Source organism: Pseudopodoces humilis, chromosome 2 (genome assembly GCF_049639895.1).
Source record: "Pseudopodoces humilis isolate 2021_Gansu_Grassland_sample_001 chromosome 2, ASM4963989v1, whole genome shotgun sequence".
In the NCBI taxonomy this organism is placed as follows: Eukaryota; Metazoa; Chordata; class Aves; order Passeriformes; family Paridae; genus Pseudopodoces; species Pseudopodoces humilis.
The window spans coordinates 93915191-93930225 of NC_142201.1; the positions used below are offsets into that span (position 1 = coordinate 93915191).

At 41.7% G+C, this 15035-nt stretch overlaps 2 protein-coding genes across 2 annotated transcripts; both read left to right on the forward strand.

The window, feature by feature from the left end:
* Window positions 1-322: 322 nt before the first annotated feature.
* Window positions 323-4302, forward strand: LOC102114292 (monocyte chemotactic protein 1B-like). Its single transcript, XM_005523934.3, has 3 exons — window positions 323-421; window positions 2954-3071; window positions 3797-4302. The coding sequence occupies exons 1-3, from the start codon at window positions 352-354 to the stop codon at window positions 3897-3899; spliced, it is 291 nt and encodes a 96-aa protein (XP_005523991.2). The 5' UTR covers window positions 323-351; the 3' UTR covers window positions 3900-4302.
* A 7250-nt stretch (window positions 4303-11552) lies between these two features.
* On the forward strand, window positions 11553-13940 carry LOC102114486 (lymphotactin-like). Its single transcript, XM_005523935.3, has 3 exons — window positions 11553-11637; window positions 12966-13083; window positions 13795-13940. Exons 1-3 carry the CDS (start codon window positions 11568-11570, stop codon window positions 13898-13900), a joined length of 294 nt encoding a protein of 97 aa, XP_005523992.1. The 5' UTR covers window positions 11553-11567; the 3' UTR covers window positions 13901-13940.
* Window positions 13941-15035: the final 1095 nt, after the last annotated feature.

A 15035-nucleotide genomic window follows, 5' to 3' on the forward strand; every position in this document is an offset into this window, starting at 1 on the left:
AAGTGTAAAATGACAGGAACATTTATTGCAGGTTTCCACTACTGCACAAGAGCTCTCACTTTTTGCAGCTTGAAATAAACCCAAGTCACAGCACAGAAGCAGTGCAACCACAGTGGGTTTGAGCAGGAAAAGCCTTCTCAGGGGGGCTAACAAAGGACTGGTGACAGAAAGGAGGTGGTTCTCTTTCACCAGAAAAATTACCGCCACTCACTTTTTCCACTGCTACTCAGGCCCTCCATGACACCGTCAAAATGAACACAAGAACTGACCACTGAATGACATTTTATAAACCCTGAGAAAGGGGCTGGCAGTAGACACTTTCTGCTCTGCCTTGACACAGAAGCCACAGCGATGAAGCTCCACACCGCAGCAATCCTGCTCCTCTTCTGGCTTGCCATCTTCACTGTGCACACAGTCAAAGGTAAGCTTGCAGCTCGAGAAGAACTGCTCCACACTGCACCTGTGGTCTCCTGAGCAGGATTCACTGCTACCAACAGCTGATTTACAAGATAAAAGAAATCCAGATGAAAACTACAAGAAAGGCAGCTTCATTGGGGATTTCATCTGATGTCCTGACAGGTGGTGGGGTTGGTTTTGGCTTCTGCTTTAAAGCAGGGAGATATCCTGTGCCTGAGAGCACTTGAAGGGTTTGTGTGCAATGTTCTCTCTCTCAAAATCAAAAAATCTTGAAGGCACAATGTCTTTTAGTCTCACTGATGCCACAGAGACATGAGCACAGTATGTTAATAACATTTCATGAAAAAATCTTCCTTGAATAAGATGTACAATTTTCCTTTTTCCAGACAGATTACTTTTATATTAATTTTATTGCAGTAATTGTTATTTGTCTTTCCCTAGCTATACAGACTTAATCCCTCTAATACCGCTATTTTAACAAGTTCCTCTAGTTCTACATCACATATCCCATATTGTCATGTTTCTAAATCTTTTGGTACAGACAGGGAAACTACCAATGAGAAGTAAAAGGGGGAATAATAGATTTATACTGTACCTTTTCTCATTTCACTGAATCATACAATTGAATATCTTCTTTCAAATTATAAACACTGAGATGAGCCATGTTTATTAGGCACGCTTTAAAAATAAGTTTGTCTGCAACGCTGGTTAGGTCAGTAAATTTTGGCTACCAGTACCAAGTGAAAACACCCATTACCACACACATTCTTTTCTCAGATTCACTCAAGCACATAAAAATCATGCCAAACAGTGGCATTCAAGCCATATGCAAACCCACAAATATGCACCCAGAAACACAGAAAAGGTATCCTCCCCAAACCACACCAAAACCCAACTGAGACCTGCTAAGCATTCACAGGACTATGAAGCGACACAGCCTTTATGCTGACCCACTACCTCTCCAGCTACATCCCACTACATTCTCCCATTTTCATTGGTGACACTGCTCTTCATCCTGGCAACAGTGGCTTCATATCAGACTGCCAGTTCCCAATGTCATTGTCCAGGCTGTGTAATTTGCCATAAGTATCAGCAAGTCTGAAAAAGCACACTGAGATGGTCTACAAGAGAGAGAAAAAAGGACTAGAAAGAATGATAAAAAAAAACATATACACCTGAGTAAAAGGGTAGTTATATGTGCAGAGCAGTTGGGGTTTGTTCCCAGCCATAGAGAAGCTTTGCTGCTATTCCCTACATCCACTCCCTGAAGATTATGTAGCAGCAGAGGAAATGTTTCCAGGACTAGTAACAATTGCTTGACTGTCTTTGAGCTCTTTAAATGCCACGTTTTAAAAACCAGTGTGAGGCAGTAAGAAATGTGTCATGAATCATTAAAATAACTACCCTGTGTTACTCATGATTAAGCAAGATCAGGAGAGATATTCCTTTCGGCAAACAAAATCTCAGGAATTAGCAGATCTGCCAGTACCTGTGCACTGGCTATCCCAGACCTTCTCCAAAGACTGATGTGCGTTTGTCTCAGCTATTCCAATTATTTCAAACAAAGAACAGCTCACAGAGAGTGAGACTGTGCAGCAAGTTTTTTACATTTAGCAAAGGTGCACCAGGACAGCTCTTAGACTATTCTCAAGCCAGTGGATCTATAAATTCTTTATAGAAAACCCTCAGAGTAGAGCATTGTTCTTTTTGTCCCCTGCATGCTTTCCCAAACTTGGCTTTCATGAACGGGAGAAAACCAGAAAGTGGCAAGTGGACACTAACTGTAATGCCTATGCTTCATCTCACCTAAATGAGCTCCCATTTCTAGTTATCCTCATGTAAGATAACAACTGACCAGAAAATTTAATACCAATATTGTGATCCTCTTTTTCATTCACCACTACATTTCTTTGAATTGTACCAAAATCTTGGAGGAATGCAAGGATTAAGTAGCACCAGACTGCCCATGAAATCAGAGTTATAGCTGGAGAATATAAGTGCTTACTCAGTGCTTACAGATATACCTCTCTTTCTGTTAACAATTTTTGTTAATGCTACTTCTGGATGTCCACAGTGAAAGAAGAAACCTTGCTTTCCTTTTCTTCACTTGGAAAATAGGAGGAATTACAGATCCACATTCAGATAATGGTGGAAATCCACCCAGTAAAGTTCCAGTTCTAAGCACTAATTCCATAAGGGCACTTATTTCCAGGTGATGCAGTCCTAATTACCAATGATGCCAAACAGCATTTTTGTTATGGAAGCAGTGACTCCCTGGGTAAAAAATTACTGTATAATTGTCCAGGACAATGGATGAAGATTTGTATCTTAAATGAAATAGCAGTAACATTTTAGAGATGGTAGGACGCATCACAAAAAATAGCTTAAGCTCTCTGGTATAACTGATATTGTGGCTGTAGATCACCAGAATCTCATGGTCTAACCACAATGGGAAATCTCCTGGAATTCATAATTTATTAAGTAATTATTGTTAAATATTAAGTACCTTTGTCATTTATCTATTTTTCCTTTCTAGGGAGTGCTAGTAGTCAGTCCATGCAAAAATTTAGTTGTGTAACTCTGTCAAATAAACAACGGAATGTCCGAAATCTTGTGAGCTATGAAAAGAAACAAGTACCAACAGAAGCTGTCATGTAAGTATCCCATGAACCCTTCAGACTTCCTTTATGCAAGCACTAAACCATCAAATAGGGAAGGGCCATCAGAACACAATTCATGGCCCAATTCACTAAATCTGGCTAGTCCACATCACCCTTCCACTTCTTCCATAGAGAAGTCACCTGGCAGCTGAGGGAGTGAGGGGAGAGGAGCAGGCCTCAGAAAGCTGGGAGATGTGTGCTGCTCATGAATAATGACGGGAAGCTCACTGACCAGCTCACATCTTTGTGCCCAGTGAGTGGGGAAAAATCTCAACAAGGGCACAGCAGTTCAAGGCCCCCTGCTGAGTCAAGGGGACAGATCATGTGAAAGAACATGGGGTAACTCTGAGTCTTGCCAGGAGCTCTGTTTGGTCCTTTGAGCTCAACAAGCATGCATTTTTATCACATCTGAGATCTGCTCCTGGGAGACAAACGTTCATCATGATTGAACATAAAGCCCCAGGATAGCAGGTATGCTCAGTTATCTAAAATCACTATATATGTACATGACCACGTATGCTACACATGTACCTATGTCACGAACAGGGAACTAATACTGCTAACTGGTGTTATTCTAACTAACATTTACAAACTCCAGCATTTGATATTGTTTTACCACATTTTTGCTTATGTTGTGAATATAAACCAAGAACAGAAGACCTGGGTATAGAGACTGGGAGTTCAATGCCCAGCTGGTTTGCTTTTCCTTTTTCCTATAGGTTTATCACTGCAGGAGGCATCAAGATCTGTGTAAGTGCTAAACAGAAATGGGTGCAGACTGCTATGAAGAAAATAGATGAAAGACGTGCTGCCAAACGCTAAAAATCCTGTCCTAGGAAAGCATCTACAAACAACTACCTGAAATCATCCTCAGTGCTGCAAGTAACAAGGGAAAGCTTATTATTTGCTTTTATTTGCTTGCTTTTAATAAATGGCAGTAAACTCTCTGGACAAACACAAACTCAACTCCCACAGAAACTGGAAGAGTGTAGGCCTCCATCCTGATGGACATCAGAGCATTCTGCATTGAGTCCTGGCTTTAAGAAGGTGCTGTATAATTTAGTCATTCATCCTCATGCAAGACAAACCTGAAACAACTGGTTTGCTTTACCCATTGCTTTTCTCTGAATAAAAATAAATCATGTCTGAAACCTGCATTTCACAAACTCATAGGAGCTCCCTGCCCTAGACAACTATGTACATAGAAATGTCTTATCGTCTTAAAACTGATACATGCTGCTAACAGAAGGCTTCGAACTTCAATAAATTTACTATAAACCTGAATCAAATGGCAAGTTTGTTTGCAGGATTATTATGCAGATGGATACTGCTGAAAGCAGCACTGCTGACAGCACAAATCTGAGAACTTCTGAGCAGGTTACCTAGTCCTGACACTATTGCTAATTCATGACTCAGATTGCTTTTGAACAATCTGATTCCAAACTTTCTACATCATATTTCATCTGTAAAGCTCACATTTCAGACAATACCTCTTCAAAAGTTCACACACATCAAAAACAGAGTTCATATCATGCTCAGGTGACCCCCACATTATCAGAAGCAGAAATGGAAGAGCTCTCTGCTCAGAGAGAGAAAAGATGGGGTTTGAGGACCTTGAGGGGTAGAGGAGAGGTACAGGCAGAGTGGCTTCTGGAGTAAAGTTCCTTTCATATCACCACATGGATGGAGTCTGCACTGCTGCTAACCTATGGGCTTTTCATCCTACAGAACCTCTTAGTGATGCTCATGGAACTACAGCACTTCCAAACTGACCAATAGAAATAAGATCACATTATAAGCCAGTCTTTTTACAGTTCCTTGCTCTGCAGAGCAGACACACACCTACAAATTCCAGCACTGGATATTGTTTTACCACATTTTTCCTCATGTTCTGCTTGAAAACCAAGAGGAGCAGACCTAGCTTTAGAGACTGGAATTTGATTGCCACCTGGTTTCCTTTCTTTGTATAGGTTTATTATCAGAAAAGACATCAGGATCTGCTTGAGGCCTGATCAGGTATGGATGCAGGCTGCTATAAAGAAAGCAGACAAAAACCAGACATCATCTAGGAATGGTATTCCCCAATTTAATGTTCCCAATGACACATCCATGAAAGAACTGCTCACTCACTCCCCTCCTCTGTCCCCCTGCCGGATTGAGAATTGGAGACATAAAAGCTAAAGATCACAGTTTGAGATAAGAAAACAAATGGTTACAACAACTATACAAAGAGCAGAGTGTACCAGACAGACAAACAGTTCACATGTGATTGCTCACCATGTGTTACCCTGGGCCCCACAACTGCAGACCCCATGCACCAGCCCAGCATACCTCCTTCTGTCTCCTCTTCATGGTGTGAGGTGCTAAAGGAGAACCCTAAGGTCCTGGCCAGCTCACAGGCACCTATCCAGGCCAAAACTTTTGGACCTCACTGAAAGACCTAGACCAAGCTTAGGGCCCAAGAACTTTGCTCCCTACACAATCATGCTCTGGGTAAACTGAAATGCCAAACACTCTGCTCCTCCTGTGCTTCATAAACACCTCTGGGAGTTTATTCTAGCCACACTTCAGGTAACAAGGATCTCAGTTAATTTCCCTTCTTTCTTCCTCTGCTGGTACCCATTAGAAATGAGGTAAAACCTGAGAGGAAAATCTAGTTTCGGAGGTGTTCAGACTGGAGCCTCTCTGTAGGGAGAAGACAACACGTTTTAGGCCTCTCAGTCCAGATCATCTCAATACCACTATATTCAATAGTAAAACCAAGTTACATTTCACATGGGAATGGGCTCTGTGGTAACAGACAACATGGAGAATAGAAATTTTCAGTTCCCTTGAAGCTGCAAAATAAAAACTAGCAAATTAAGTAAAAGAATGTAAAAGGAGATACACAGGATGCTAAACATGGCTGGAACTTCTGATGATGGGGAACACAGTGGGTTTTATGACAAAATTATGTAACAAGACAACATCTAAAGACCCCTTTAGATGATTCTCTAGGACCATAAATCGACTTCCAATAAGATATGGAGACAGTTAAATTAATTCTAGGAAAAGTGATGTTTATGTATTAGCTAGGACGTACATTGTAATGAATATGTATGACCATGATAGAATAAATACCCTGTTGTAAACTTTCATGACATATGTTTGATCAGAGGAAAAATCCTCCAACTGTGCAGTGCTATAATAAAGAACCTGTTTTCTAATACTTCCAATTGTGTTAAAAGGTTTGTTCTCTGCCTGATTTCAGTATCAAGGATCACCAGCTGCTTAATAACAGGAGAAGCAGACAAGGGCTGGAACAGCAAAGGTGTCAATAGCATTTCTACAGCAATCTTCACAACCCTTGTCCCTTTCACAGTGGAGAAGGTGGGATGCCATATGCAAGGCAGAAATTCAGTCTGTGCTTGTCTTGTGTCATGCACTTGCCCAGCTCAGATCAGGAAAAAATTTGCTCTCTCTTCTGAACCAGAAAATGAGCATGGAGGAAATGCCAAGCTAACAATGTAAATAGGATGTTTTCTACTGAGCACAAAGACAGGTCTTATTTGAAATACACATTTCAAATGTTTTTCAGAGGCACATAAACCTCTCCTCCATGTTTATTTATGTAATCAATGCTAAGATAACTTGTTTTTCTCTCATTTTCAATCAAGTCAGACCCTGTTTTTCTTCATTTCCTTCTATTATCAATTGATTAGCAGACTACAGGAAATCAAAGGAGATTGCAAGAAACAAATGGGTTTGCTATGAGCTGCTGTGAATTCTGGTACAAGAGACCCCCAGGACTGTTGCTTGTGTCACCTGGGTGTCTTTCAGCCAAAGCATTTCCAAGCAAGGGAAGCATTTGTAAAGCTTACCAAGTAAATGGACAGGCCTCCTCCTTCCACACAAATGCACAGAGAATTTGGGGAATTTGGGAGCTCTGAGGCTGTTCTCTAGCAACACTCCTCAATAATGCAGCATGGAGAGACAAATGCTAAGGGCCTGCTGCTGAGCTGGGCACTGCTGGCAGAGCTGGCCTCAAGTTGGTCTAACAGATTTGCACAATGACTCAAAGCTGCACCATCCCAAAACTGTAATTACAGCTGGACACATCTCTCCTAACAAAGACAACTGTGATCCCCTCAGACAAAAATTAAATATAGAAGTGTCACAGTTCCCAAGAGCTTTGCTTGATTCTGGGCCCAGTTCATTCCTCCTGGCCAAAGAGACCCTCAGGAGACTCCAACAGGCTCCCACAAAACACCTACAAGCTGAGAGTGTCCCAAGACTTCAACAGGACACCAGACAAACATTAGGATGTCAGAGGGATATGCTCTGTCAAGGAGAGGAGATATGCTTACAGCTGTGATTTTAATCTGGTTTCTCAGAGGTTCTGCTGCCCTGACACAGGGCCAGCAGGGAAAACAGTGACACCTCAAGTCCCCATCTATCTGGATCTGCAGGCCATGCATGAGCCGTGTGGCCTGGCCCCAGGACAGACCATGTGTTCTGTCATCCTCTAGGAGCAGTGCACTTTGAAGCCCCACAGATTCAGATTGGGAAGGCTTTGGTGTTCCTGGTCTAAAGGGAAGCAGATATTGCACTGCTCCAAAGCATTTGTATGCTGGGAACACAAGTCTTTTTTAGGAGCCCAAAGAGCCCTTGCTCAAGGTGGCAGGATCATGATTTACCAAATCCACTCTCTATACCAAGCTCCTTTTCTAGCTTTATAGTTTGTTCTTTCTCCAAGCACCATGAAATAGACTCAATTTATTTATTCATTGCTTCAGTCAGAGATTTAGTTGATTCCTTTAACACAGGAATCCATGACCAACAAAATCCCATGACTCTAGAGAAAACCTCATTCCTGCCTTTTTTTTTTGTGACTGCATATGGGAGGGTAATTATGGCCTCTGTCCTTTCCAGAACCATTATCTGTTGCCATTTTCACAAAATAAAGCCTAAATATTTAATTTTCTTCTGACCCAGCTGAAGCTTGGATGGAGATGCATTGTGTCCCCTTTACGCTTGAGCAACACACAAATGCATAGTGTTTAATATGAAAGCATTCTTGTCACCAGCTAATAATCAACAAAAAACCAATTTGCACAGTGATTTCATACCCTTTAAAAATCATGTCCCAATATTCATGGGAAACTGGTCAGGGATATGGCAAAACTTTGGCAAGGTGTGTCCAAGTCTTTTCCAAATGAAGGCATACAAAGATTAATTTTCTTCATCTAATGGAATGCTCCAAAATCACTTGGATTAAATATTTGTCTATCTGCTTACGGACGTTCTTCTTGGCTCTCTAGAGAACAAGGTCCTGTCTCATGGTGGGTGGCACTCCTCCTTTTGGTTTGATACATATGGGCTGTGCTGAGATCAACAGTCCCACATCTGTCCCTGATCCTGCCAGATTGGCAGATGCTTCTTAAAATATTTCCTGATGTCAAGGGCTGCCTGATCTATGAATGCACCAACAGCAAGTGTGTCATTAAACATTTGTGATAACCATTGCCCTGCTGAGCAAGCAGACAGAGTTATAGCTGGCCAAACCTGCTGACACAATATTACTGCAAAATTCTACTGTAGCAAACAATTTAACCTGATTTTGCACAGCCTCGGCCAAGGGTGTCCCCTTATCTATGCTGGGTTTATTTTCTATCCCTTCAAACACTAAAAGAGGGACATAAAAATCCTTTTAATGTGACAAAAAGAAGGGACTTCAGACTCTGTTCTGTGTGTACTGAGGACTCTGTCACTCACTGTGTGGTGCAAAGGGCTCCACATCCCCTGCATAGTCCAAGGGACGGCAGCCTCCCTCAGTGTGGGTCTCCAAAGCCCACCTACATCATGGGAGAGACTCAAGCTCTCCCCAGCCCACAGTTTTTGGAGGCTCTACATCTCCTCTATGTGCAGCTACACTGATCAGCTTGAGCACCCAGTACAGAGGAAATGGACACCCACTGGTGTGTCCATGCTGGAGTACGTGAAAAATGTGCCTCATACAACATCAAAGATCACCAAAGAGCCACAAAAAAAGGCTGTGGGACTGCAGCCAACAGAACTCTTCAAAACACAGACTTTACTGGACATAACCCAGATACACAGAACAACAGCTCAGGAGGCCACAGAAAATGAGGATCACAAAGAAGAGGAAAAACTTGCCACAGGGCAATTTTTCCAAGACTCCCAAAGAATGGTGGAAAACTGAAGCAGCAATAGGCTTCCCAGAAACACCTCAGAAGAATCTAACATCTGCAGAAGGTTCTGTGTGAAGGACTTTTCTCTGAGCTTTCAGAGTTGGCTCATGCTCCACACATCTGGTGACCTTCATCTGAAAACTGTAGATGACATATGTACACACTGTACAAGTGAACAAAACTGCAAGAGCATCTCTTAATGCATGAAAAGTGTTCTTTACCATCAATGACACCGTTGCCATCCTGCATGTCATAGCTGACAAGTACAAAAAGTTGGAATATCTTATTTCAAGGAGCGATTTCAGCCAGCGTCCAGCAAAACATGAGGCTGGTACACTGCTTGGGGACAAACTTAGATTTCTCAGTCATGCTCTTGAGGTCAGTTTAGTTACTCCCCTGTGTGGCATGTCCTTTAAGGGCTGGGGTTGAAACTTTGACTTCATTTCATTGCACCTTCCTTAGTGGTGCAAGTAGGTTTAGCAGACATTCAGTTACAGCTTTTTCTACTTGCCATTGGTGTTCCCTGGGTTTCCCTGGTTTGCAAGATGAAAGAACAAAACCAAAATGAACAAAGAGTGTGTGTGTTTACCAAAACTAAACCGCTTAGCACGTGCTCTACCTGCAAGACCTACAGGATCTTCCTGAGCTTACCATCCCTTACAGCCTAGGACTCACATATGTGAGTGCAGTTCAAGTTTCAATCTTAATTTACCTGAGAAATCTTGGGAAATGGACTTTCACATGCTACATTACCCATGCAAAGGAATTTCCAAGAATTTGGAAAACTTAACTTAGGGGAGGCCTGGAGGTAGGAGCAGGGGAAATCTCATAGTTGCTGATGTTGTGTAACCACAGCCAGCAAGTCCCTGATTCCAGGCAATGATTACTTAGCAACAACTGAAATATCTATGTGTTATTAACATTATTCTCACGCTAAATCCAAAACACAAAATGATATCACCTACTAAGAAAACTACCTCTATTTCAGCCAAGATAATGACACTCATGATTTCTCCAGACCTTGCACTGGCAGTTGTTCCACACCACTGTTACAAGCACAGGCATCAGGTAGCCTGGTGTTTACCTATTCACACCAAGTCCAGATGAGTTTTTCTGTAGAGATGCAGAGTGCACAACAGATTTTTGCTCTGAGGCTCTGGAAGATGATGCCAGCTCAGGTACTGCTTCATGTGTGGTCTAGAGGTCTGCAACCGACCTGACAAATATTGGCAGGCCCAAAACCATTGGCTTGTAGTAGTGCTGAACAGAAATTCAGACCACATTCAATAAAAAGGACACCTAAATGTGGGTGATAGGGATAGCACAGTCTGCAAAAAAAGGCACTTTTGAGAGAGGTACAATTGTAACAAGCTGACAGACCTGTTATCAGCATTGTGTTTACATAAAAGTGCAATTAATTAATTTTTTTCTTGTCTTTCCTATGAATTGTGCCTCTCTGATTGCCTAGTTACTTTCCTGGGCCCCTTTCTTTGTACTAGAAAGTCCACACCAGAAAAAAATCCAAACCAAAGCAAAGAAGCCTTGACATAACCCTTTACAAATTCTTATTCCCCTTTGAAACCACTGTGGTTTAGTTATGCCTGACTGGCAGAAGGCATAGCAGATCTGGACCAGTATGCAAAGGTGTGCTCAATCTTGCTTCACCCAGCACTGTGATACCAACTTTGGACACATCAAATCACAGAGCAAACACAACAGTTCTGACAATGTCCACTCCTCATAGGGAACAGCAGTGATCCCCCTCCACAGCTACATGGTAACATGACAAACCATCCACAGCTGCTTGGAAAGAGCCAAGGTGTTCCTTCCTGTTACCATCATCCTTTAGCTCACAGTTCCCCTTTCCAGTGGCTCATTGGTCACCCAGGTGGTTCTGAATGTCACTCTGTGGCTCTGCAGTGCAGCCTAGCTAAAGGTCTCAAGACTGAAGTGTAAAATGACAGGAACATTTATTGCAGGTTTCCACTACTGCACAAGAGCTCTCACTTTTTGCAGCTTGAAATAAACCCAAGTCACAGCACAGAAGCAGTGCAACCACAGTGGGTTTGAGCAGGAAAAGCCTTCTCAGGGGGGCTAACAAAGGACTGGTGACAGAAAGGAGGTGGTTCTCTTTCACCAGAAAAATTACCGCCACTCACTTTTTCCACTGCTACTCAGGCCCTCCATGACACCGTCAAAATGAACACAAGAACTGACCACTGAATGACATTTTATAAACCCTGAGAAAGGGGCTGGCAGTAGACACTTTCTGCTCTGCCTTGACACAGAAGCCACAGCGATGAAGCTCCACACCGCAGCAATCCTGCTCCTCTTCTGGCTTGCCATCTTCACTGTGCACACAGTCAAAGGTAAGCTTGCAGCTCGAGAAGAACTGCTCCACACTGCACCTGTGGTCTCCTGAGCAGGATTCACTGCTACCAACAGCTGATTTACAAGATAAAAGAAATCCAGATGAAAACTACAAGAAAGGCAGCTTCATTGGGGATTTCATCTGATGTCCTGACAGGTGGTGGGGTTGGTTTTGGCTTCTGCTTTAAAGCAGGGAGATATCCTGTGCCTGAGAGCACTTGAAGGGTTTGTGTGCAATGTTCTCTCTCTCAAAATCAAAAAATCTTGAAGGCACAATGTCTTTTAGTCTCACTGATGCCACAGAGACATGAGCACAGTATATTAATAACATTTCATGAAAAATCTTTCTTGAATAAGACATGATTTTTTTCTTTTTCCAGATAGATAACTTTAATATGAATTTTATTGTATTAATTGTTTCAAGTTTCAAATATTCAACTATTTCAAGATAGCAAGACTGTGCTGCAGGTTTTACATTTCAAAAAGGTGCACCAGAACAACTCTTGGACTTTTCTCAAGCCAGTAGCTCTCCAAGTTCTTTATAAACAAACCACAGAGTAGAGCAGTGTTTTTTTTGTTCCCTGCATGCTTTCCCAAACCTGTGAACAGGAGAAATCCAGAAACTGGCAAGTGGAGACTGACACTAATGTATCCTCCATTGCATTTGAATGAATTCCCATTTTTAGTTATCATCACATAAGAACCACTGCCTAGAAAAGTTTTCATCGATACCATTATAATCTTTATTAATGAACAGTATATTTCTCTCTTTGCCTCTCTTGGAGGAATGCAAGGAATAAGAAGCACCCCACTGCCTATGAAATCAGAGTTAGAGCCGGAGGATATAAGCACTTACTCTTCTGGCAGATATAGTTCTCTTTCTATTAACAATTTTTGTTAATATTGCTTTTGAATCTGAGAGAAGTATGCTTGCTTTCCTTTTCTTCACTTGGAAAACAGGAGGAATTACTGATCCACATTCAACAGATATGTGGAAATCCAGCCAATACAGTGCAAGTTCTAAATGCTACCTCCACATGGGTACTTACTTGCAAATGATGCAGACCTAATTATGAATGATGTCAAACACTTCTACTGCTATGGAAGCAGTGACTCATTAGGGATAGACAGCACCGTGGAGGTGGGAGAATGGCTCACAAAGGGCTTAAACTCTCTGGTATAACTGGTATTGTGGCTGTAGATCACCAGAATCTCATGGTCTAACCACTGCTAGGAATCTTCTGGAAATCCTAGTTTATTAAGCAATTATGACTAAATATCATTAACATTTTTATTCCCTTTCCATTTATCTATTTTTTCCTTCTAGGAAGTGCTAGTAGTCAGTCCATGCAAAAATTCAGTTGCGCAGTTTTATCTCCAAAGCGGTTGAACATCCGAAATCTTGTGAGCTATGAAAAGAAACAAGTACCAACAGAAGCCATCATGTAAGTATCCCATGAACCCTTCAGACTTCCTTATGTAAGCACTAAACCATCAAATAGGGAAGGGCCATCAGAAGAACACAATTCACGGCCCAATTCACTAAATCTGGCTAGTCCACATCACCCTTCCACTTCTTCCATAGAGAAGTCACCTGGCAGCTGAGGGAGTGAGGGGAGAGGAGCAGGCCTCAGAAAGCTGGGAGATGTGTGCTGCTCATGAATAATGACAGGAAGCTCACTGACCAGCTCACATCTTTGTGCCCAGTGAGTGGGGAAAAATCTCAACAAGGGCACAGCAGTTCAAGGCCCCCTGCTGAGTCAAGGGGACAGATCATGTGAAAGAACATGGGGTAACTCTGAGTCTTGCCAGGAGCTCTGTTTGGTCCTTTGAGCTTACAAGCATGCATTTTTATCTGGGATCTGCTCCTGGGAGACAAACGTTCATCATGATTGAACATAAAGCCCCAGGATAGCAGGTATGCTTGATTTTTTTAATATCAGTTTAAATGTACATGACCATGTATGTCACCTACATCATAAATAGGGAAATAATGTTTCTAACTGTGTTATTCAACTAACACCTACAAACTCCAGAATTTGATATTGTTTTGCCACATTTTTTGTCATGTTCTGCATCAAAACCAAGAATAGAAGACCTGGGTATAGAGACTGGAATTTAATGCCCAGCTGGTTTGCTTTTCCTTTTTCCTATAGGTTTATCACTGCAGGAGGCATCAAGATCTGTGTAAGAGCTAATCAGAAATGGGTGGAGACTGCTACAAAGATAATAGATGGAAGACGTGCAGCCAAACGCAAATAATCCAAGCATCCAAGGCCAGACAGCTGACATCATCAACAGTGCTGCAGATAACAGCTCAGTATCTGCTTTTATTTCCTATTTATTAAGTGCCAATAAAATCTTTGAACAAATGCACTCACCAGAATCTATTCTTCACTGGTTGAATGTCTGCAGACTTCTTCATTTTATGGTTGAACTCTATTAATCTGTTTATTTTCTGAAATGCTTGGTATCATTTACAACTGAGTGTAGATAACATCTCATCCTTGCTGTCCTGACCAGGACGGCATTTAATGGTGAACGACTGCCAGTTTCACAAAGTGTAGTGAAGATGACCACCCTCAGAGCTGGAAGAGTGCAGACCTCCATGCTCATGGAGATCAGAGTATTCCACATCGAGTGCTGGTTTTCAGAAGGTGCTGTTTAAATTAGTCATTTGCACCTATGTAACCTAGACAGAAACTGATTTCATGCTTCAGGCTTTCACCTGATCAGTGCCATACTAAGAAGATGATCTTTGAATATTCTATTTTTACACACAGTATTGCACTATTAGCTCAGTTCACTAAAGTGTGCTCTCCCCAAGGATGATGTGGAGTAATTCAGTGTAACTCAGTGAACATGACCATGTTCAGCCTTGTCCTGGGGAAGCCTTATCCTACCAATGACATCTGTGAAGTTACTTCAGTTTTGCCCTCCTGTGAAACAAACCTGAAATAATTGGTTTGCTTTTCCCATTGCTTTTCTCTGAATAAGAATAAACCATGTCTGAAACCTGCATTTCACAAACTCATAGGAGCTCCCTGCCCTAGACAACTATGTACATTGAAATGTTTTATCGTCTTAAAACTGATACATGCTGCTAACAGAAGGTTTTGAACTTCAATAAATTTACTATAAACCTGAATCAAATGGCAAGTTTGTTTGCAGGATTATTATGCAGATGAATATTGCTGGAACAGGTTGCAAGATGATAGCAAAATTTGAGAGCTTATGGGAAAATTAACTACAGCTGACATTATTGCTAATTCATGACTCAGACAGCATTGGAATGATCTGAGTCCAAACTTTCTACATCATATTTCAGCTCGCATTTCAGACAATACCTCTTCAAAAGTTCACACACTTCAAAAACTTTAAAACAGAGTTCATATCA